Source organism: Sinohyriopsis cumingii, chromosome 16, assembly GCF_028554795.1.
Source record: "Sinohyriopsis cumingii isolate HCF-2022 chromosome 16, ASM2855479v2, whole genome shotgun sequence".
Taxonomy (NCBI): Eukaryota; Metazoa; Mollusca; class Bivalvia; order Unionida; family Unionidae; genus Sinohyriopsis; species Sinohyriopsis cumingii.
The window spans coordinates 38,974,209-39,001,418 of NC_142976.1; the positions used below are offsets into that span (position 1 = coordinate 38,974,209).

Here is a 27,210-nt window from a genome sequence, read left to right on the forward strand (position 1 = left end):
TTCTTTGACATGAGTTGAATGATTTTATTCTTTGACATGAGTTAAATGATTTTATTCTTTGACATGAGTTGAATGATTTTATTCTTTGACATGAGTTGAATGATTTTATTCTTTGACATGAGTTGAATGATTTTATTCTTTGACATGAGTTGAATGATTTTATTTTTTGACATGAGTTAAATGATTTTATTCTTTGACATGAGTTAAATGATTTTATTCTTTGACGTGAGTTAAATGATTTTATTCTTTGACATGAGTTGAATTATTTTATTCTTTGACATGAGTTGAATGATTTTATTCTTTGACATGAGTTGAATGATTTTATTCTTTGTTCTTTGACATGAGTTGAATGATTTTATTCTTTGACATGAGTTGAATGATTTTATTCTTTGACATGAGTTAAATGATTTTATTCTTTGACATGAGTTAAATGATTTTATTCTTTGACATGAGTTAAATGATTTTATTCTTTGACATGAGTTGAATGATTTTATTCTTTGACATGAGTTGAATGATTTTATTCTTTGACATGAGTTAAATGATTTTATTCTTTGACATGAGTTGAATGATTTTATTCTTTGACATGAGTTGAATGATTTTATTCTTTGACATGAGTTGAATGATTTTATTCTTTGACATGAGTTGAATGATTTTATTCTTTGACATGAGTTAAATGATTTTATTCTTTGACATGAGTTAAATGATTTTATTCTTTGACATGAGTTAAATGATTTTATTCTTTGACATGAGTTGAATGATTTTATTCTTTGACATGAGTTGAATGATTTTATTCTTTGACATGAGTTAAATGATTTTATTCTTTGACATGAGTTGAATGATTTTATTCTTTGACATGAGTTAAATGATTTTATTCTTTGACATGAGTTAAATGATATTATTCTTTGACATGAGTTAAATGATTTTATTCTTTGACATGAGTTAAATCAATTTTATTCTTTGACATGAGTTAAATGAATTTTATTCTTTGACATGAGTTGAATGATTTTATTCTTTGACATGAGTTGAATGATTTTATTCTTTGACATGAGTTGAATGATTTTATTCTTTGACATGAGTTAAATGATTTTATTCTTTGACATGAGCTGAATGATTTTATTCTTTGTGAGCCTTGGGGAACTAATAATTTAAGTTATTTAATGATTTTTGTTAGGATTAATTTTGAACTGAAAAAAATTGAAGATTCCATTTATCCAAGATGACAAAAATAATTATTTTACTCAACATTAGTGGAATATTTAGGCTATTTTCTTCTGTGTAAATACTGGATATATTTCAGCATGTTGTACAAAAAAATGTGACATTGTAGCAAAGGGATTCAACACTCATTAAAATATCATGTATTTTGCACCACACAAATAAATATATCCAATATTGAGGCAGAAAATGAAAATTTTCTTTTTATTATGCACCAAACTTGCTCCTGAAAAAAGCATAGAAGATTAAACTCACTTTACACCCACCCCAACCCTCTTTACAGTACACCTACCCCAACCTTCTTTTGTAATTCATCCTGTTTTCCCTGGCTGATGATAATAACACATGTGATTTAAGAGAGTGGTAGGATCCAGATGACCTTTGCAGTAAATTATATTTTTGACATGTTGTACATTATTTTATTCTTCATAAACCACAAAGCAAGTCTAATTCAGCAGTGCATCATAATTGGTTATCAGTGTTGTGAAGGACTAGTAAGGAGAAATAATTTCAAAAGATGTGAAGGGCAACAAGGGACATTTCTTAAGTAAAATATATTAACGTCCATTTGTGAAAGGAAGCACTATTTCTGTTTGTTTGTTTGTTTTAGCTCACAAACTGCATGTTTTTATTGCTGTAACTTCTGTAGGCATACACATGGAAGCATCACATGGCATGATGGGAAATATCTTGTATTTTCACATTTTAAAGCATAAACATTTATTTTTCACATGTTAAATTAGTGGAACGAGAAGAATATAATTTTTTCACCAATAATTTTCCGAATTTCACACTTACGTATATAATAAATAGTATTACAATAGTGAAATTACTGGATGCCTCAGACATGCCGTTAACCTAAATGATATCATCATGTTATCTGCAATGTCATCATGATCTAATACTTAAAAGAATATGTTATGTCTTTGTTAGCCTCAGTAACACAGTAGTCATGTGGTAAAATCATTTAATTAACCTAGATGATACAGTAGCCATCTGGTAAAATCATTTATTTAATCTAGATGATACAGTAGTCATGTGGTAAAATCATTTAATTAATCTAGATGATACAGTAGTCATGTGGTAAAATCATTTAATTAATCTAGATGATACAGTAGTCAAGTGGTAAAATACTTTAATTAATCTAGATGATACAGTAGTCATGTGGTAAGATCATTTATTTAATCTAGATGATACAGTAGTCATGTGGTAAAATCATTTAATTAATCTAGATGATACAGTAGTCAAGTGGTAAAATACTTTAATTAATCTAGATGATACAGTAGTCATGTGGTAAGATCATTTATTTAATCTAGATGGTACAGTAGTCATGTGGTAAAATCATTTATTTAATCTAGATGATACAGTAGTCATGTGGTAAAATCATGTAATTAATCTAGATGATACAGTAGTCATGTGGTAAAATCATGTAATTAATCTAGATGATACAGTAGTCATGTGGTAAGATCATTTATTTAATCTAGATGGTACAGTAGTCATGTGGTAAAATCATTTATTTAATCTAGATGATACAGTAGTCATGTGGTAAGATCATTTATTTAATCTAGATGATACAGTAGTCATGTGGTAAAATCATTTATTTAATCTAGATGATAGAGTAGTCATGTGGTAAAATCATTTAATTAATCTAGATGATACAGTAGTCATGTGGTAAAATCCTTTATTTAATCTAGATGATACAGTAGTCATGTGGTAAAATTATTTATTTAATCTAGATGATACAGTAGTCATGTGGTAAAATCATTTAATTAACCTAGATGATACAGTAGTCATGTGGTAAAATCATTTAATTAATCTAGATGATACAGTAGTCGTGCGGTAAAATCATTTAATTAATCTAGATGATACAGTAGTCACGTGGTAAAATCATGTGGTAAAATCATTTAATTAATCTAGATGATACAGTAGTCATGTGGTAAAATCATTTAATTAACCTAGATGATACAGTAGCCATCTGGTAAAATCATTTAATTAATCTAGATGATACAGTAGTCATGTGGTAAAATCATTTAATTAATCTAGATGATACAGTAGTCACGTGGTAAAATCATTTATTTAATCTAGATGATACAGAAGTCATGTGGTAAAATCCTTTATTTAATCTAGATGATACAGTAGTCGTGTGGTAAAATCCTTTAATTAATCTAGATGATACAGTAGTCATGTGGTAAAATTATTTATTTAATCTAGATGATACAGTAGTCATGTGGTAAAATCATTTAATTAATCTAGATGATACAGTAGTCATGTGGTAAAATCCTTTATTTAATCTAGATGATACAGTAGTCGTGTGGTAAAATCCTTTAATTAATCTAGATGATACAGTAGTCATGTGGTAAAATTATTTATTTAATCTAGATGATACAGTAGTCATGTGGTAAAATCATTTAATTAACCTAGATGATACAGTAGTCATGTGGTAAAATCATTTAATTAATCTAGATGATACAGTAGTCGTGCGGTAAAATCATTTAATTAATCTAGATGATACAGTAGTCACGTGGTAAAATCATGTGGTAAAATCATTTAATTAATCTAGATGATACAGTAGTCATGTGGTAAAATCATTTAATTAACCTAGATGATACAGTAGCCATCTGGTAAAATCATTTAATTAATCTAGATGATACAGTAGTCATGTGGTAAAATCATTTAATTAATCTAGATGATACAGTAGTCACGTGGTAAAATCATTTATTTAATCTAGATGATACAGAAGTCATGTGGTAAAATCATTTAATTAATCTAGATGGTACAGTAGTCATGTGGTAAAATCATTTATTTAATCTAGATGATACAGTAGTCATGTGGTAAAATCATTTAATTAATCTAGATGATACAGTAGTCATGTGGTAAGATCATTTAATTAACCTAGATGATACATTAGTCATGTGGTAAAATCATTTAATTAATCTAGATGATACAGTAGTCATGTGGTAAAATCATTTAATTAATCTAGATGATACAGTAGTCATGTGGTAAATCATTTAATTAATCTAGATGATACAGTAGTCATGTGGTAAAATCATTTAATTAATCTAGATGATACAGTAGTCACGTGGTAAAATCATGTGGTAAAATCATTTAATTAATCTAGATGATACAGTAGTCACGTGGTAAAATCATTTAATTAACCTAGATGATACAGTAGTCATGTGGTAAAATCATTTAATTAATCTAGATAACACAGTTATCATGTGATAAATCACTTCATTTACAGAACCACCTCCAGAAATCATAGTTCTAAGTAATGTCTCTGTTTTGCCTGGAAACAATGCCATTCTACACTGCCAGGTGTTTAGCACAGTGATATATAATTTGACATGGTATACCAGAGGATACAGCCGACCTCTCCGTTCCAGTGCTAAATATGAGATCTACAGCAATGATTCACTGTTGGTCAGGTAAGTTCATGGAGAAAAGTGGAAAATGTGTTTTTCAAAGTCACTTGGTACATTTAAGTGAAATAGTACAATAAAATCACTGTAAGTATGCAGTGATATGCATCAAGTTCATGACTTACCTGTCTCACCTGTATAATCCAAATAGTGAGCAATGATGAAGGACTGAATTTAAAGTTTTCAAAAGTAAGATATTTTCTACATTTGATACTGCATTCAGCTGTAACTTTGGTATAATATTAAAATATGTCCATGTTTGTATGCAATAATATTAGTATATATAATCTTAGTAATTTAAAAATATGTGAAGAATTGACTAATTACTTAAACAAATAACCATATTCTCTCTCTCTCACTATATATATATATATATATATATATATATATATATATATATATATATATATATATATATATATATATATATTACTTATAAGGCCAAAAATGCAATGACATCATCTACATATAATTACTTGCAAACCCTAAACATATTATGACATCACCTGCATATCATTGCTTGTAAGGCCTAAGAATGATATGACATCATCTTCATATAATTAATTTTAAGGTCTAACCATAGAATGATATTATCTACATATAATTACTTATAAGGCATAAACACATGACATCATCTCCATATAATTACTTACAAGGCCTTAACATGCAATGAAATCATCTACATATAATTACTTATTAGCTCAAAATATATAATGACATCATTTACATATAATTACTTGTATGGCCTTAATGTGCAATTACAACATCTACATATAGCTATGTGTAAGGCCTTAAGATGTAATGACATCATCTACATATAACTAATTGTAAGACCTTAACATGTAATTCCATCATTTACATATAATTATGTGCATGGCCTTAACATGTAATGACATCATCTACATATAACTATTTGCAAGGCCTTAACATGTAATGACATCATCTATATATTACTATTTGTAAGGCCTTAACATGTAATTCCATCATTTATATATAATTATGTGTATGGCCTTAAGATGTAATGATATCATCTACATATAATTACATGTAGGGCCTTAACATGTAATGACAACATCTACATATAGTTACTTGTATGGCCTTAACATGTAATGACATCATCTACATGTAATTACTTGTATGTCCTTAACATGTAATGATGTCATCTACATATAATTACTTGTATGGCCTTAACATGTAATGACATCATCTACATATAATTATTTGTATGGCCTTAACATGTAATTCCATTATCTACATATAATTACTTGTATGGCCTTAACATGTAATGAAATCATCTGCATATAATTACTTGTATGGCCTTAACATGTAATGACATCATCTACATATAATTATGTTGTATGGCCTTAACATGTAAGGACATCATCTGCATATAATTACGCATATGGCCTTAACATGTAATGACAACATCTACATATAATTACTTGTATGGCCTTAACATGTAATGACATCATCTACATATAATTACTTATAAGGCCTTAACATGCAATGAAACCATCTGCATATAATTACTTATAAGATCAAAACATGTAATTACATCATTATACATATAATTACTTGTATGGCCTTAATGTGTAATTACATCATCTACATATAACTACATGTAAGGCCTTAACATGTAATGACATCATCTACATATAACTACATGTAAGGCCTTAACATGTAATGACATCATCTACATATAACTACTTGTAAGGCCTTAACATGTAATGACATCATCAACATATAACTACTTGTATGGCCTTAAGATGTAATGACATCATTTAAATATAATTATGTGTATGTCCTTAACATGTAATGATATCATTTAAATATAATTACGTGTATGGCCTTAACATGTAATGACATCATCTACATGTAATTACTTGTATGGCCTTAACATGTAATGACATCATCTACATGTAATTACTTGTATGGCCTTAACATGTAATGACATCATCTACATATAATTGCTTATATGGCTTTAACATGTAATTCCATCATCTACATATAATTACGTGTACAGCCTTAACATGTAATGACATCATCTACATATAATTAGGTATAAGACCATAATTAGGTCATGTCATCTACATATATGTGCCCTTATACCTAAAAAATTTCAGTTTTTTAGTCTAAAATGATGTTTGCTTTATCATGCTTACAATTATTTTTTTTAAATTCAAGCCAAAAACATTTTAAGATGTGTAAAAGTGAGAATTTTTTTTTAACTGGCCTGAACAGTTACTCAGGATATCAACATTGGATTATGCATATCATATTTCATTTGATTACTTCATGATGTGGATTTTTATTGTGCCAGCAAGGTTTTTATCAAGGAAGTGAATTTTTAATGTGCCAGCAAGGTTTTTATCAAGGAAGTGGAATTTTATTGTGCCAGCAAGGTTTTTGTCAAGGAAGTGGATTTTTATTGTGCCAGCAAGGTTTTTGTCAAGGAAGTGGATTTTTATTGTGCCAGCAAGGTTTTTGTCAAGGAAGTGGATTTTTAATGTGCCAGCAAGGTTTTTATCAAAGAAGTGGAATTTTATTGTGCCAGCAAGGTTTTTGTCAAGGAAGTGGATTTTTATTGTGCCAGCAAGGTTTTTGTCAAGGAAGTGGATTTTTATTGTGCCAGCAAGGTTTTTATCAATGAAGTGTAAGTCCAAAATGTTTTGCAAAATGTAACTGATTTAAAAATTTGCTTTTCTGGCCTGAAAATCCAATCACGATGACTTCATGACATGCAGATGTACTAGTCATCATCCTAAGGTTACAGATTCATTGTACAGTCTTGCTAATAAGCTTCTTTTGATGCATGGATGTATGTACAGACAGATGGGATATATGGATGGATGTACAGACAGATGGGATATATGGATGGATGGATGTATGTACAGACAGATGAGATATATGGATGGATGTACAGACAGATGGGATATATGGATGGATGGATGTACATATATATGGGATGTATGGATGGATGTACAGACAGATGGGATATATGGATGGATGGATTTACATATTGATGGGATGCATGGATGTACAGAACATGGGATACATGGATGTACAGTCAAATGGGATACATGGATTACAAATAGATGGAATATATTGGTGGATGCATTGATGTAAAGACAGATGGGATGAATTGATGGATGCATGGATGTACAGACAGATGAGATGTTTTGATGGATGCTGACAGATGGGATGCATGGATGTACAGTCAGATAGGATTATTTTGATGTATGGATATACGGACAGATGGGATGTATCAATGTACAGACAGATGGGATGAATTGATAGATGCATATGGATGCATGGAAGTACAGATGGGATGCATGGATGTATGCATGGATGTATAGACAGATGGAATGAATTGATGGATATATGGATGTACAGACTAATGGGATGCACTGATGTACATAGAATTGGGATGAAGTGATAGATGCATGGATGTACTGACAGCTGGGATGTATGGATGGATACATTGATGTACAGACAGATGGGATACATGGACATACAGTCAGATGGGATACAAGGATGTGTAGACAGATTGGATGGATTGATGGATGCATTGATGTACAGATTGAATGAAATGATGGATACATGGATGTATATACAGATTGGATGGATTGATGGATGCATGGATGTACACAGAGATGGGATGAATTGTTAGATGCATAGATTTACTGAAAGCTGGGATGTATGGATGGATACATGGATGTACAGACAAATGGGATATATAGATGGATACATGGACATACAGTTAGATGGGGTACATGGATGTGCAGACAGATGGGATATATTGATGGATGCATTGATGTACAGAGAGACTGAATGAATTGATGGATACAAGGAAGTACATAAGGACTGGATGAATTGATGGATGCATGGATGTAAAGACAGATGGGATGTATGGGTGGATGCATGGATGTACAGTCGAATGGGATACAATTGGATGTACATACATATTGGATGAATTGATGGATACATGGATGTACAGACAGATGGGATATATTGACTGATGCATCAATGTGCAGACAGATGGGATGTTTTGATGGATACAAACAGATGCAATGCATGGATATACAGACAGCTGGGATTCATGGATGGATACATTGATGTACAGACAGATGGAATGTATTGATGTTCAGTCAGGTGGGATATATTGATGGATGCATGGATATACAGACAGATGGGATGAATTTTTGGATGCATGGATATACAGACAGATGGGATGTATGTATGGATACATGGATGTACAGACAGATGGGATGTATGTATGGATACATGGATGTATAGTCAGATGGGATGTATTAATGGTTGCATCGATGTACAGACAGATGGTATGTATTGATGTACAGACAGATGGAATGTATTGATGTACAGACAGATGCGATGTATGGATGGATGCATGGATGTACAGACAGATGGGATGTATTAATGGTTGCATTGATGTACAGACAGATGGAATGTATTGATGTACAGACAGATGCGATGTATGGATGGATGCATGGAAGTACAGACAGATGTGATGTATTAATGGTTGCGTTGATGTACAGACAGATGGTATGTATTGATGCACAGACAGATGGAATGTATTGATGTATAGACAGATGCAATGTATGGATGGATGCATGGATGTACAGACAGATGGGATGTATTAATAGTTGCATTGATGTACAGACAGATGGTATGTATTGATGTACAGACAGATGGAATGTATTGATGTACAGACAGATGGTGTGTATGGATGGATGCATGGATGTACAGACAGATGGGATGTATTAATGGTTGCATTGATGTACAGACAGATGGTATGTATTGCTGTACAGACAGATGGAATGTATTGATGTACAGACAGATGTGATGTATGGATGGATGCATGGATGTACAGACAGATGGGATGTATTAATGGTTGCATTGATGTACAGACATATGGTATGTATTGATGTACAGACAGATGCAATGTATGGATGGATGCATGGATGTACAGACAGATGGGATGTATTAATGGTTGCATTGATGTACAGACAGATGGTATGTATTGATGTACAGACAGATGGAATGTATTGATGTATAGACAGATGCTATGTATGGATGGATGCATGCATGTACAGACAGATGGGATGTATTAATAGTTGCATTGATGTACGGACAGATGGTATGTATTGATGTACAGACAGATGGAATGTATTGATGTACAGACAGATGTGATGTATGGATGGATGCATGGATGTACAGACAGATGGGATGTATTAATGGTTGCATTGATGTACAGACATATGGTATGTATTGATGTACAGACAGATGCAATGTATGGATGGATGCATGGATGTACAGACAGATGGGATGTATTAATGGTTGCATTGATGTACAGACAGATGGTATGTATTGATGTACAGACAGATGCAATGTATGGATGGATGCATGGATATACAGAGAGATGGGATGTATTAATGGTTGCATTGATGTACAGCCTCGGATGTGGAAGGTCGTGGGTTCGATGCCCAGCCGAGTCATACCAAAGACTTACAAAAAATGGTACTAACAGCTGCCTTGCTTGGCATTCAGCATTAAGAGGTTAGTGTTAGGACTGATCAGCCTGGTGTTAGGATAATGTGACTGGGTGGGACATCATGCTACATGTCTGTGACATGATGTCCCAGTGCTAGATGTCACTATAAACTGAGACATTGCAGACATCATAGCGATATGACTGAAAAATTGTTAAAGCTACATTAAAAATCAAAATCACATCACATCACATCAGATCACATACCTGGTAATGTTTATTACATACCTGATAGTGTTTATTATATACCTTGTAATGTTTATTAAATACCTGGTCATGTTTATTACATACCTGGTAATGTTTATTACATACCTGGTAGTGTTTATTACATACCTGATAGGGTTTATGACACACCTGGTAGTGTTTTTACATACCTGGTAATGTTTATTACATACCTGGTATGTTTACATGCAGAGTTATTGTATGTGTTTCATACAGAGTTTTTAAACAAATGTTGTATGCTGATGACACTCTTGCTTAAGAATGTATGCTTTTGTGAAATCAATTTAGACTGGGCAGTTTAAATTACTTGATCATTACATTATGAACTCATTGATATGACATGTTACCTCAGTATATCATAGTGTTATAAACTCTGGGAAAATTATTTGCAAAGTAATTTAATTGTCATTTCAGCATCCTAATTCTTAATAAAAATGAAAAAGAAAAGAAGTATACCCTGAACAAAAATGATGAAATCAACAAAAATATGATGCCTTAGGAAATCATCATCAGTGGAAATTGGTCGTACAAGCTCTCTGTGTCAGAATTCAATTGTGGGCTTATTTATTGTGCCACTATAACACAAATTCATCTTCCAATATATATATATATATATATATATATATATATATATATATATATATATATATATATATATATATATATATATATATATATATATATATATATATAAACTGTGAAAAATCATTGAACTTGAGAAATTATTGAAAACACTCCTTGCATTTAAAAAATGTTGGTTTTATATTTGGAAATTTCTTGAATTAGTCATTAACACATTTTAAATTTTGCCAAAAATATTCCTTAAATTAGAGGAAATAAGAAATCTATGAAGTTAATAAAATATATGACATTTTAAATTCATGATCATTGTTATTTATAAATTTTCCAGACTGATAGCAGTGCCTAATCATATCTGCAGATGGCTGACTAATTTAGTAAGAAATGTGACCAAACAAGGAATGAGCAATGTTTACATTTCAAAATAGGTGCATGAGCCATTTTTATAATAATTAACAATCCTTGAAAACCTCTGGAAGACCTTGAAAAACATACTCATAAGGGCTGTATGAAAATATGAAGGACACATTTTTCTTCATGTATCTGACAAAAGAATATGTGTTCATGAAACTGCACACATTTGATGAATTTTTAAATTCTTCAATATATGTTATTTTAAGGACATTTAGTGGTGGGCTAATTTCTTATACCATTTTGTGTAATGATCCATACTCAGGAATTATTTCATTTTCTAAAGGAATAGTGCATGAAAATGCACACCAACTGTTAAATTTTTAAGTGATTATGGACTGCTTGGACCCTAAGCTTAGTAAAAATATATATTTCTGTAATTGTTTAGACCCTTAGCTTAGTATCTTATTTATATATATTTGTTTTTAGAAATGTGGATGCTGATGATGAAGGTTCCTATACCTGTGTGGCTGCAAATGAGGGTGGCAAGACCCAGGATCAGGTCTCAATATTACTGCAAGGTAAATGTAGCTAGAACTATTGTCATTGCTTGTCATAGCAAATTTACTTTGTCGGCTTGGATGGATTTGATCCTTCCATGTCCAATGACAGTGTCCATTCTACTTTACCAGACAGAGTTTGTATTACCAATAATAGTAACAAACGTTATGACCTTAACAAAATTAGTAGTGAAGCAAAATTCCACTGGCCTTTTAGCTGTTTTATTTCAAGGGAGGCAACTAAAATGTAGGCATATGATTAGAGGTATCTCCTTCAAATATTAGTCTGCTAATGGACATTGAACACAATTAATTTTAGTATATGTTCTCTACATTTGTTTCTCAGTACTGACCTTTCCATTGTGTGACAATCAGTGCAAATCATATGTTAATCTAAAATACCTTCAAAGATGACTTCATGGTGAAGTTCTTGTCAAAGGTTAACCTGCTCTTTTTTGAGATGCTGGACTGTCAACAGAGCAGCATGTAAACAGAACACAGATTTCACTTCCGGATCATCACCAAGGCCTTATTACTCACTGTGCACTGTCGCCAAAATACACACAGACAACAGTACCCTGAGCTTATATTATCAAGAATAAACAATTAGCTTTAAATCCCTACCAAAAATGCATAAATAAACTCTTCTATCACCACCAAAATGAGAGAGGAAACAATGTTCTAAAAATAGACTAGAACTACATTCATGGGTACTGAACTGGAAGTACTAATTGTGACCCGATTCCTAAAGGCATTGCATGAAATGACAGTTTAAAATGGTTTTTAAAAGGAAATCACCACAATAATTCCTCTAGTAATTCACATATTAGTATAAATTCTCTAGTAACATATAAAGAGAAGCAAATTTAGAAATATATTTTAAAAAACATATACAGCAATATGTGTCTGAGAGAAAAAAAACCATGAATATCATTATCACTGGAGTTGTGTTCTTCCTTCTGATCTTAGGTGAATTAGTAGAACTTCAATCCTTGAAGTCAGTCATCAGTATTCCCAGTACTTTGATATTTTTTACACAATGACCCCACTACCAACCCAGGTAATGATTGCATGTATTAAGTTTGCTCTTGAAATAATGAAAAAATGTCACTGTAATTTTAAATTTGGTTTATTGGCCTTTGACCCTCTTACATAAACCCCAAAGGAGTGTAAAAACGCTGTGCCACTTTCTCATGATTATTATATAAGCAAAAATTCCTCCTGGAAATTTAGGACAATTTAGAGTTACCATACATTCTCTTTACTAGTCAAGTCCAACTGCCAACAATATAGACCTTGATCTGTATGCACACCAGCAGATGAGTTCTGTGTTGTTTTACTTATTACTCCTAAAAAAACTGCATAGACCCAGTTTTGCTGGTGCTTAATTTGATGGCAGATCTGGTTCTATAATGTTTACAGTTGGATTCACCTTGAAGGCAAGTAGACACTGAACATGTAGATGAAGAACATCAGAATAGGCTGAATTAAAATATGGGAACAATAAACAGATTTTGTTATTTTAGAGTTGTATAAACTACACAATATTCATAAAATAGACTTTGAAATTTTGTGAGACTATCAAAATTAAATATACTAATATTCTATCTGGTTTAAAAAAATATAGTCTTGTTATATGCATATTGCCAATGATTAAGTTTAAAATATGTTCTCTTGCAAAATATGCTGAAATTACTGAATTAAAAATATTAATTACACTGAAAATAATTTCAAGTGTCCTATCTTTATATTTATTTTTCATTAAACTTCAATGACTCAAGCATTATTTTATTGATTTCTCCGCTGCCACTTTTCTCAAACAATTTTGAATGGTGGCTATTTATATCTTTCATTAAACATGCTACTAAAACTGGACAGTGCTTTTAATTAAGGTTAGATTTATTAGTAACTGTATTTATACTTTGACATGACAAACTGAATATATAAAAAAGTCTTAAATTTTATACTTTGACACACAAACTGAATACATAAAGAAAAGTCTTACATTTTCTACTTTGACACAAACTGAATACATAAAGAAAAGTCTTACATTTTCTACTTTGACACACAAACTGAATACATATAGAAAAGTCTTAATAGTTTGAGCCTTTCTCAAATAGTACTTTTTTATTAATCAATATTTTTCAGTGATTAAATAACAAAAGATTCCCACAATATGTTTGCTTGGGCAGGTTTTACAATTCCTTGAAAGTCATTCAGTTCCTTGAAAGTCAGCTGGTTTTACAATTCCTTGAATGTCATTTTAGTTCTACAATTCTTTGAAAATCAACTTAGTAATCAAATAATAAAGTCTGGCCACACAAATATATTGCTACAATGTACAATCCAGAGATATCTCTGGCATGTATTTTAATAGAAATAGAATCCAGAGACATCTCTGACATGTATTTAAATAGAAATAGAATCCAGAGACATCTCTGACATGTATTTTAATAGAAATAGGATCCAGAGACATCTCTGACATGTATTTTAATAGAAATTGAATACAGAGACATCTCTGACATGTATTTTAATAGAAATTGAATCCAGAGACATCTCTGACATGTATTTTAATAAAAATGTAATCCAGAGATATCTCTGACATGTATTTTATTAGAAATAGAATTGAGAGATATCTCTGACATGTATTTTAATAGAAATAGAATCCAGAGACATCTCTGACATATATTTTAATAGAAATAGAATCCAGAAACATCTCTGACATGTATTTTAATAGAAAGTAAAATCCAGAGACATCTCTGACATGTATTTTAATATAAATATAATCCAGAGACATTTCTCACATGTATTTTAATAGAAATAGAATCCAGAGACATCTCTGACATGTATTTTAATAGAAATAGAATCCAGAGACATCTCTGACATGTATTTTAATAGAAAATAGAATCCAGAGACATCTCTGACATTTGTTTTAATGGAAAGTAGAGTCCAGAGACATCTCTGACATGTATTTTTATAGTATGCAGAAACCAGTTACATATCTGACACATATTTTAAATAGTAACTAATTGCATTAATGACATTATCCTTTAGCATTACAACATTTTCAAAACTCGAAACCTGAATGAATAGACGGTTTGCTGTCAACTATTTCATGCAGTTTATGTGTTGTAAAAATGTAGTGAACCTTTATATTTGACAGTGCATAACCTTTCCATTTGACAATGCATAACCTTTCCATTTGACATGGGATGTGCCTTTTCTCCCTGTGATACGCCTTATTATTCCCCCATGACAAGCCCCTTTTGCATATTCTGGTCAGCTCTGGCTAAATAGCAAAATAGCTAAAGTTTTGATTTAAGTACGCAAACAATAAAGCTGGTATGACTAATGAACATACTCCTTATCCTTGCATTGATCTTGTGAAAAGGACTGCCCTTCGGACATACTTCAAAGAAACCATGTTCGACAGTGTGTGTATGTGTAAGCACCAGCAATTGATTACCAAATAAACAATGCCTATTTTGTTGTTACTGACGATGCCATGGACTTCATTTTAACAGTTAAAATCTGCAGTCACAAGTTACTGTACATGTGGCAACTGTTTTTCTCAAGTTTTATGCCCCACCTTATTTATTTAGGTGTAAGTCTTAATGCATGTAACACTGTTTGCTGAATAAAATATTTATTCAGAATTAGTTCTTTAGGGCCACATATACTGCATGGTATATTTTGTTTTATTCTTGTAATTTAATCATGGTAATTAAACTTTTCATATACGGGAGAGGAATGTCAGGTGGTAACTGGCCGAGTTTCTTTGGCAGAAATGGATATGCGATTTTGTTTGCAGAGAAAATTTCAAAGTGATCATTCATTTAAGCTAATTGGTGACAATTTTATTCTTTTAATTTTTTTTATACTATAGTACTGTTGTAGTTGTTTAAAAACATCTGAAATTTACTTGAATGATGTTTAATCTTCACGTTCTATTTACTGAAGAAGAAGAAAAAAGAAAAAAAACTGTTGTATGATATTAATTATTTCGTCCAGTGCCGGATTTAGATGTGTGTGCGTGTGATTTGAATTTTTAACGTAGCTTTAACAATTTTTCAGTCATATCGCTATGATGTCTGCAGTGTGTGGCAGTTTAGACTGTGGATTGCATACGTTATATCTATTTATAAATGGTTTGGGGTTGTGGTTTTTTCTTCTGACAAATGAAAATTGACAGACATAATGTAATAAACGGGACTTCGCTGCGCAAAATTGAGAGATATTACGAGATTGGGAGGTAGATGAGGAAATACCCCCAAAATCGGGAGGTTTTTTCTCCCGGCTTGAGAGTTGACAAGTATGAACTGTCTGGGCTTGTGGAATTTCATTCAGGACTTTAGTTTATTTAAGTCACCAGCCCGGGGCCTGTGCTTACAAATTTCTTTTAGCACTTACCAGTACAGTACATAAACTATTATATCAGACTGCAGATTCAACTTTTAAATGTGCAACCCAAATGTGGTCTCCTCCTGTCTGCCTCGCTCGCCAATGTGTATGTTTGTATTCGAGGACTGGCTAGTATAGCGTCACGGTACCACGTGATCTGTCATCTCATCAAAACTCGGAAAAACTCGGCAATTTACGGAATCGTGGTATCTTCCACGCAATATAATCACTACCCACTTACAATATTTAATTTATAAACATTGCAGTCAAATTAAAATCTGTAGAGAATTACATACGTAAAAGGAAAATTTTGATTTCTAGTCTCCTTTAACCTTTCTATTTGACAAATAACCTTTCTATTTGATATTGCATAACCTTTTGATTAACATTGCATAACCTTTTTATTAACATTGCATAACCTTTCTATTTTACATTGGATAACCTTTCTATCTGATACTGCAGAGCCTTTCTATTTGACATTGCATAACCTTTTTGTATAACATTGCATATCCTTTAAAAATTCATACACATTTTCCTATAAAAAGCCATTTGTTTTCTAGAGTGGAAAAATACATGTAGATAAAAGGCACTTAATTTGATCATTTTCATCCCTTTCCTTTTTTATTTCAGTGGTCCCCACAGTTGTTGTTACACCTGGTGAGGTAAAGTTTGTGGCAGGTGAGTCTGTTAGTGTTGAGTGTTCTGCTGTTGGTTTCCCTACTCCAATCTTATTCTGGACACGAGATGGGCAGGCCTTGATTGCTGATGAACATGTGGTCATTCATGATGGTGTACTTACCATACAAAACGTGCAGCAAAGTGATGAGGGAACATATGTTTGTGTGGCAAGAAATCTGGCTGGGGAATCTAGAGCAGCCGCTGTTTTCAGATACATGGGTATGGTTGAAACAAATACACAATCTCTTTCTCTCTCTCTCTCTCTGTGCCTCTCTCTCCCTCTGCCTCTCTCTCTATCTCTCTCTCAGACACACACACACACATAATTCTACAGCACTACCTCATTATAAGACCCTTAATAATAACATGGATCCTGTTATAAAGGTATGTGTGGTCATAAATATCAATGCTAACATTAATGGTAGTAAATCATATGTATAATTGTAAGTGGATATCACTATGAGGCAACATTGTTAGTGACTCACAATGACAGCATTATATCGAGGTAGCACTGTACAATGTACTTCATTTTAAGGCAACTTCACTATAAGGCAGTATACTATGTGATGCCCTTTGACTACATTATAATGAGGTAGTGCTGTAAAATGTACTTCATTGTAAGGCAACTTCACTATAAGGCAGTGTACTATGTGATGTCTTTGGACTACATTATAATGAGGTAGTGATGTATAATGTACTTCATTGTAAGGTAACTTCACTATAAGGCAGTATACTATGTGATGTCTTTGGACTACATTATAATGAGGTAGTGATGTATAATGTACTTCATTGTAAGGCAACTTCACTATAAGGCAGTGTACTATGTGATGTCTTTGGACTACATTATAATGAGGTAGTGATGTATAATGTACTTCATTGTAAGGTAACTTCACTATAAGGCAGTATACTATGTGATGTCTTTGGACTACATTATAATGAGGTAGTGCTGTATAATGTACTTCATTGTAAGACAACTTCACTATAAGGCACTATACTAAGTGATGCACATGGACAGCATTATAATGAGGTTATACTGTATCTTTCATACAACACTATATCCATGTCTATCTAATGTAAAGATCTATGATGAAATTAAAAACTTAACATTCTCTATGCCATAGATTTAAAATAAAATGTGAAAGATTTGACTCTGAATAGATGATATAGAATAATTGCATAGAGTTAGATGTATTTCAGTCTTGCCAAAAAAGCAAATTATAAAGATGGCATCATCACAAATAGGCATGATCCATAATACAATAGTTGCACATGCTAAAGTCATGAATTAGTATACAGGTTACTTTAAAACAGGTGGAATTTTAATTTTAAAAAAAAACAACTTTACACGTTGCTTTAAAAAAAGTGGAATTTTTAAAAAACATAACAGTTTACTTTAAAACAGTTGGAAGTTTTCAAATACATTTTGCATGAAATGAAAAAAAGTTGAAAAATTATAAATGATAAATAAGTTAATACATGATATATTGACCTAATTTCTGTGTTTAATGTCAGAGGTTCCAAACGTTTACGAATATGAGAGCAGGGTTTTGGTAGCAAGTGGGGATGAAGCAGTACTAAACTGTAAAGCAGATGGAATTCCAAAACCAGAGATAAAGTGGTTTAAAGGAGACCTAGAGGTATTTATAAAAGTCTTCCATCTGAACAATTCAGTCTTGTAATCTAGTTTTGTCTGAACAATTCAGTCTTGTAATCTAGTTTTGTCTGAACAATTCAGTCTTGTAATCTAGTTCAGTCTGAACAATTCAGTCTTGTAATCTAGTTCACTCTGAACAATTCAGTCTTGTAATCTAGTTTTCATTCTGACCAAGAATGTTTTACTCCTACTAATGTAGGTATACAATATTTGATAGATGCATGTATCAGATTGAAATATTTTAATCTTTCAGTGTTTATTGTTCATATGTATATGTAATTTTAAGTGTTTTAGCTCTAGTGGTCATAGGCAGGGAGAGCTTATGAAATGGCGCGTTGTTTGTTGTCTGTCATCTGTCATCCATCTTCCTTTTTTGTACATTTATCCATTAGCTTGGTATTGCTGCCTCTTCTAATCTGCTTGGAGGATTACCATGAAATGTTTAACACTCATTCATCCCAGGGTCTAGTTGGTTCTAAATGAAAATGGTACTGCCAGGACATCCAGTACGGCTGCTACAATGGCCATCTTGAAAATATTACTCCCCTTGAATGAATGGTCGTATCAATATGGGATTCCCACCAAAAGACTTTTTATGATGTCTGGTTGGTCTTTTATAAAAATGGTACCAATATGATGTCTAATATGGCCAGTATGGCAGCCATCTTGGAAATCTTGCTATTGATGCTCTTCCTAAATGGATAGTCACATCAGTATGGGGTATGAGACTTCATATGACGCCTACTTGTCCTAAATCAAAATGATATCACTCAAATATCCAGTATAGCCATCACAGTGAGCATAAAATCTTGCTGTTACTACTCCTCATGAATGGATGCTCATATCAACATTAAATTTATGCTAAAAGACTTCTTATGATGTCTATTTGGTCCTAAATGAAAAAGATGTGGGTCTGATTTTCAGTATGGCTGCCTCCCATTTTAAGTATCTTTTTATTGCTGCTCCTCCTGAACAGAAAGTCATATTGACATGGGGTTTGAACAGGAGACTCCTTGTGGTATCTAGTTGGTCCCTTTATGAAAACGGATCCAGTTGGATATCCCGTATAACCATCACAGTGGCTATGTCAAAAATCTTGTTGCTACTCCTTTTGAATGGATGTTTATATCAACATGGGGCTTTCATTAAGGACTTCTTATAATGTCTGGTTGGTCATTAATAAAAATGGTGCTAATCTGACATCTGATATGGCCACAAAAGCAGCCACGTTAAAAATATCTTCATAATTTTTTATCCGAGTGGAAAGACATATGAACATGTGGTTTTCACCAGTAGACTTCTTATTGTGTCTGTGTGTGGATGTTTGGATTTTTAAGATAGTTTTAACAGTTTTAGTCATATTGCAGTTTATAGTAATGCCACAAACATGTAGCATCATGTTCCACCCAGTCACATTTTCTTAACACCAGGCTGACAAGTCCTAACACTAACCTCTTAATGCTGGATGCCAAGTGAGGCAGATGTTAGTACCATTTTTTATAAGTCTTTGGTATGACTTGGCTGGGGTTGAAACCTGCAACCTCCCATATTCAAGTCAGATGCTCTAATCACCTAGGCCACCAGATCAGTCTCGTATTGTGATTATTTGGCCTTAAATGAAATCTGTGCTAATGTGATGTCCAATATGGCCGCCATGGCAGCCAGCTTGAAAATATTATTGCTACCCCTCCTAATGGAAAGTCATGCCAACATTGGGCTTTCACCAGAAGACTTGTTATGATTTCAAGTTAGTCCTAAATGAAAATGGTGTGGATTTGACCTCAAATATGGCCATCATGGCACCCATCTTAAAAATCTTCTTGTCACTACTCGTTCTAATTGAAAAGTCATATCAACATGTTTTTTTTTTACCACTTCTTACAGTATCTAATTGAATGAAAATGATGCTGATATGTCCTCCAATATGGCCACCATGGTGGCATTCTTGAAAATCTTTTCATTGCTACTCTAGAATTGATGGAGATATCAGCATAGGGTTCTCACCAACATAATTATGATATCTAGTTGGTCTTAAATGAAAATAGTCATGCAATACGGGTACCACAATAAACATTGAAAATCTTGTTGTCAGTAATTCTCCTGAATGGATGGTCATATTTGTTTGGGATTTTCATCCAAGGTTTTCTATAGCATATAGTTTGTCCTAAATGAAAACAGTGCTGATCTCACATCTAGGATGGTTGCCACAGAAGCTAATAGGAAAATCTTATCACTCAAGAATATCATAGTTTTAGTATGCTGAAGTTAGAAAGAAGAAATAGTCTTATCTTTTAAAATAGCAGAGCATCAGCCCTTTCAAGGAATTCTTCTTTGTTTTTTTTTTGCAATTTTACTCATTTGCCAAGGTGAAATATTGGAGGAGTACAAGATAGTAAACAAAATTAAAGCTCTTGATATTGTCCCAAAGTACTAATTAAATTACAAATTTTGTAAAGTAGTGGAGTTGCACAATTTGTTTACTTTCAGGTTCATACTAAAACCAATGCTTCAAAATTTACAATCAATTCCTAAATAAATTAATAGATTGATAGTCCTATAATTGGACAAGTCAGAGGCAAAGTCTTTTTGTCTTTTTGTGTGAATTCAATTTTTTTGGCCTGTGCAGTAAGATATTCATTGGTACTTTCTTCCAGATTCTGTCATTTGCTGCATGTCCAAGATCACATCATGCCAACCCTTGATTTGTCCAGAATGTAATTTTATAAGAAGTTAGAATATTTGCACAGTTAATATTAAATAATACTGAATGAACTTTTAATAATGTAACACTCACACTGAAATTTCAGTTTTCACTCTACTATCCCAATTGCAGAACAAATAAGCCCATATATAACATCTTTTATGGCACTTTGACCTTGGCTAATACAGAATAACAGTACCTGTATGACCTTGGCTAATGCAGGACAAAATGCTGTTTTGATAATGACAGATGATCTTCATTTTAAAGTTATTCTTTCAATTTATTTTCATCAGTATAGAGCTTTTAATGATTTCTTAGCTAATAAAATACTAATTAGTGTAAAATCATTTGATTAATATCATGAAAATAATGTGTAAAAATACCATAAATTTTAACTGTTCCAGCTAAAGACTGTGTCCTATGTTCAAGTCAACAGTGGTCAGATGAAGATCATGGGGGCTCAGGAACTAGATGCTGGGGAATACCAATGTGTGGCCATCAATGATGCTGGATCTGACTCGGCAACCATCAAACTGGAAGTGGGATGTAAGTTGAACTTCTTTATTGCACAGTAAAACAGTTTGAGAAAGGAGAGAATTTTCTGATAGGTATCATTTGTATGAAAGAATCCAATGTCCAGTAAATTCCTCTTATTAATAAGCAATGGCATTGTGGCTCATAGAATACTGGACTTGTAATCCATCGGGAGTTGATGCACCCCCCCCCAGTATGGATAGATGTGTCCTTGGGATCTCCTATTTCCATGGCATGATACAGTCAAATAAAGTGCCAAAGGTGCCATTAAATACCAACAAACAAACAACTATACATGCATGCAAAGTGCCATTAAACAACAACAAACAACTATACATGCATGCAAAATGCCATTAAACAACAACAAACAAATATACATGCATGCAAAGTGCCATTAAACAACAACAAACAACTATACATGCATGCAAAATGCCATTAAACAACAACGAACAACTATACATGCATGCAAAATGTCATTAAACAACAACAAAAAAACACAACTATACATGCATGCAAAATGCCATTAAACAACAACAAACAACTATACATGCATGCAATGTGCCATTAAACAACAACAGAAAACAACTATACATGCATGCAAAATGCCATTAAACAACATAAAACAAACAACTATGCATTCATGCAAAATGCCATTAAACAACAACAAACAACTATACATGCATGCAAAATGCCATTAAACAATAACAAACAATGATACATGCATGCAAAATGCCATTAAACAACTACAAACAACTATGCATGCATGCAAAGTTACATCAAACAACAAAAAAGCAACTATATATGCATGCAAAATGCCATTAAACAACAACAAACAACTATACATGCATGCAAAATGCCATTAAACAAAAACAAACAATGATACATGCATGCAAAATGCCATTAAACAACAACAAACAACTATGCATGCATGCAAAGTGCCATTAAACAACAACAAACAAACCACTAATCATGTATGCAGAGCATTCAGATATATAGGTATCTTTTCATTGCCTTGATAAACTTCATTTACTTTAAAATCAAGAATCGTATTCTGAAAAATGTTAATGAAGTTCTTGTGTATGTAAATGAATAAGCAGTTGCATACAAATTAAATTAGAAAATTCACTGGTTACTGGTAAACTACTGGTCACTAGTCTCCGAGGAACAGTCACTAATCAGTGGTCATGTCCTTGGCAGATTTTGGGAATTGACCATTGGTCTAAGGATGGGTACTGGATAGATCACTCCCAATCTCTATGTTATTATCCAATCCCTAGAGGACAGGGAGTCTTATTTGCTCATCCATCTGCTGGGGAAGGGGATCAGATCAACATCCCTCCCAACCCTATTTGCCCATTTAATTCCTACAGATTTGAGCCCACCCACCCATTACGTTGTAGTGAGTTTTCTTTCCTCCATGGCATCACAGATGTCCCTAACTTGGTCTCAAGGCATGTTTGACATGACAGGCTGGGGTTGTGCTCAGTGACCTTTGACCTTGTCCAGCAAAAAAGAGGGAGGCAGGCTGCCACTTTTCTCCAAGATTGGCAAGGATGTATCAGCAACCCTGTTTGTCGAGGAGAACAGCTAGCATTGTTAATCACATTATCCCAATGAGCAGTTACTGGATGCCACAAACCAAATTTGATGTCTTTCTCTCCAGAGAGGTATGCAAGAGAGGACAACCCTGTCTGACCTCTGGAACAGGCTTATAATGATGCCTTTTGAAGTCTGGTGGATTCCTATGATTTTCCAGAAGAGCAAGCTGTGACAGGTCCTTCCCTGCCATTTGGACTTCCTGCTTCTTCCCACCTGTTGGATCAGTGTTGAAGGAGAATGAAGGTGACCACCTCCTCCCTCTTGGCTTTCTACACCTGAGATTCTCTTCAGTCCGGGTCCAACTATTGTTCAGATCTTCTGCTGCTTCTGCATTCTGATATGGTTTGGGAACTTTCCAGAGGTCAAGAGTCTACTAGAAAAAGGTAGTCTAGTCTGTACACCCACCCTTATCAACTGCAGGTATCCCATCACAGTTTCTTCAGATGGATCAGTCTCAGAAGACTAACAAGCAACTCCAGTTACAATCTCCTTATTGCCTGTATTTTGCTTGATTTGACAGCAGAAGCCACAAGAGGAACTCTTCAAAATCCTTCCCCTTCCTTAAGGAGTTGTGCCCTCTCCTGCAGTGTCTTCCTCTTTTCAGACACCCAGAAGGTGCTAGACTGACCCTCTTTCCAGAGATTTGGTTGGGCAACATGGTGAATGTGGATCTGTTCTACTTTAGATGAGGGATACTGACTTCCCTTTTAGGAGCTACCTTCTCTCTTTTGGACATCCAATTTTTATTTCACCAGTCCAACTCATTAATTTGAGGGAAGAGGTAGACTTCTACAGAATGGAGCAGGCAAGAGGGTGGGAAACAACCAAATTCAAGGTTTTTATTCTAGGAATTCTTCTTGTGATGAAGAAGCGTGGAAAGTTTCAACTTATCATTGATCTTTCTGTCTTAAGTACATTTCGCAGGAAGAATCCTTCAAGATGCAGACTACCACCTTAGTCAAGAACACCATTAAGACCTAAGACTGAGCATTTTCTATAATGTTTACCTTGCTATTCCCATCTTCCACTTCACAGGAAATATCTCTGGTTTTGTCTCATCCAGGAGATATTTCCATTTTGGGGTCTTCTATTTGGTTTCACTCCGACACACATGGCCTTTAATTGTTGATGCAAGATACTGGTGACTCATGTGAAGTCCTGAGGGATCTGCAGTCATTCTGCATCAACCAGTCATCGAATTACAAGATGATGGGCCACCAGTATTTGGATGACTGGTTGATGCAGAATGACTTCAGAGATGTTCTTCTGCAAGGACCCATTCCTCAGTCGGTTGATGGTGATATGTCTGGGTCTTATTGACAACTGACAGAAGTTGGATTGCATCCCTTTCCAGGTCTTTGTGTATGTGACAAAGAATTTCCTCACCAACCATGCTCTATCAGACAGGATTGCTCAGATTCTGTCCCTCATAACAGGCTTATCTGGCCAAGAGTTCATTGTCAACTCTCTTTTACTTCTCTCTCCTGGAAACTCTGAGCACTGTGCCCTCTCCATTTCCTACTTCTAGCAAACTAGAACTACACCAGGACCTGCTATTGGTTCAGATTACTCTGGAATCCAGTTTGTGGCACTACCTTAGCTGGTGGTTAGATCTGGATCTGTTCCTGACCATAGTCCCTATTCACATCCTTCAACCCCATTCCTATCTGTATACAGATGCCTCAGATTCAAAATGTAGTGCTCATCTGGAGCCACAGAGCATAAATGTTTAGCAATTTTGGTCTTGAAAAGAAGTGACCCTTCATATAAACAGCCTAGAAATGTGGGCAGTGTTTCCAGATCTTCATTGGTATGCCAGCCTTTTCTTTGTGTTATGGGTTATCTTGGACAGCATACCAGTAGTAGTGAACAGTCTCATCGGAGATCACTCTCACAGACCATCATATTTCTGAGTGAAAGGAAATATCCTGATGAAAAGCCTGTAATGATGGGTCATGTGGTCTTCACAGAATAGTCAGTGCACCAGTCGATAGTTGCAATGCTTTCACAACTGTAAGGGAGACCATTAGTGGGCTTGTTCACTATGAGACTGAATGAGCTCCCTTTTTATGTCTCTCCAGTGCTAGATCAGAGGGTCTGGATGGAGGATGATTTTAGTTCGAAGATGATTGTTAATTTACAGTTTTACTTTCCAACATTTCAAAATAATTTGCAGATCAGGATCTCCATGTCTCAGTTCATTCTGATTGCCCTCTGTGGTTTCGTTGGTTGTGGTTCAACAACCTTCTTGACTAAGTGTAAATGAGACCAGGAAATGACCACCAAGGAGTAACCTGCCACTAGAGAACAGAGTGCCTCTCAGACACAACAATCCACAGATTCTCCACCTTCACATTTGGCATCTACCAAGACCATGTTTTGAGCAAGATTGATAACTTCATTGCCCAGGCAAAAAGGCAGCACACTTCCAAAGTTTATTGTGCAAAGTGGAGAATCTTTTGTCATTGTTGTAGTAGGAAATGCATCGATCGTAACGTACACCTTTAAATCCGGGGAAAGACTTCCTTCTTTTTTTGGAGGAAAGAAAATGTTATGTTTCTATTATTGAAATCTAAAGGGGAACCATTTCCAACACTCAAGTTTTCTAGGATTTCAGCCACTGGATCGGACCCTCATCTTCCTGATCTCATCAGATATTTTGAATTCCACAGACTGGCATCTCACTCATTTATGCCTAGATGAATATTTTATGTGTTCTTTGTGCATTGTCAGAACCCTTTATGAGCCTCTGAGTGAAACTTGCTTTATCAACCTTACCTAAACAACTGATTTTCTGCTCTTATTATTGTCAGTGAGAAGGAGTGAGCCTTATGCCCTATCAGTTGAGAAAAGTGGCTTATGGTTCAGCAGTAACTATAATTCTTTTTCTTTTCTTGCCAACCTGGATTTCAGGCTAAGAATCAGATATCCTCAGTAGTTCCATGTCCTACTGAGATCCTCAGTCTCAGTCAAGTCCTACTGAATTCCCCAGTCTCAGTCAAGTCCTACTGAATTCCCCAGTCTCAGTCGAGTCCTACTGAGATCCCCAGTCTATGCTGGGTATGGTTAAGATAGGCTTCTTTACCCAATTATTGCTTTAAGGTTTTATTATGGGAGAAGGAAGGGTTGGAATGGTCTTTCTTCCTCTCAAGCCAGGTGGTTTGTCCTCATTATCAAGTGTGCTTATTAGTCCCTCACTCAGAGATGGAGAATTCTTCATGAGAATTAAGGTATTTGACCACTAATTAGTTTACAGCCAAGGAACCAATTTACTGGTGGGGAAAAACAAAATGGAGTGTTAAATATTTTGAGATGTAGCAATTGCTTATTAAATGGATTCAGTTTTCATCCAAACCTTTAATCTCTGTACTATAGCTGACAATAAAACACATCCTTTTATTTTAATGTCTAGTACTTAATTTCCTACTGAATAAATAGCATATGGACTCTTGGTGCAAGACTATGCTACTACTTGCAGACCATGTAGTCCCCATGTTCAGCAGCATGAAAAGGAAAGAATGAAATAGTAGCAGATAGTTCTACCCCCCCCCCCAATAACTACAGATTTATATTGGATGACTATGTTGTGTTTGATAACTACGATGGTAAATTGAACCTTGCAATTAATCAAATTATGTGTAATGTATTAATGCTTAATAGCTTGAAAGGATAATAAAGGCTATATGGTACCAATTCAAAGTTAAGTTCTTGAGATATAAATATAAAGG

General features: G+C 33.8%; 1 protein-coding gene across 1 annotated transcript in view; it reads left to right on the plus strand.

Annotated features, from left to right (window-relative positions):
* Positions 1-27,210, plus strand: part of LOC149780247 (hemicentin-1-like) — a 103,401-nt gene that overhangs the window by 74,901 nt on the left and 1,290 nt on the right. The window contains exons 9-13 of the mRNA XM_089937036.1: positions 4,457-4,640; positions 11,845-11,936; positions 16,947-17,213; positions 18,507-18,631; positions 21,754-21,895. Of these exons, the coding sequence (XP_089793162.1) occupies positions 4,457-4,640; positions 11,845-11,936; positions 16,947-17,213; positions 18,507-18,631; positions 21,754-21,895 (810 nt within the window). The remainder of the gene's footprint in view (positions 1-4,456; positions 4,641-11,844; positions 11,937-16,946; positions 17,214-18,506; positions 18,632-21,753; positions 21,896-27,210) is intronic.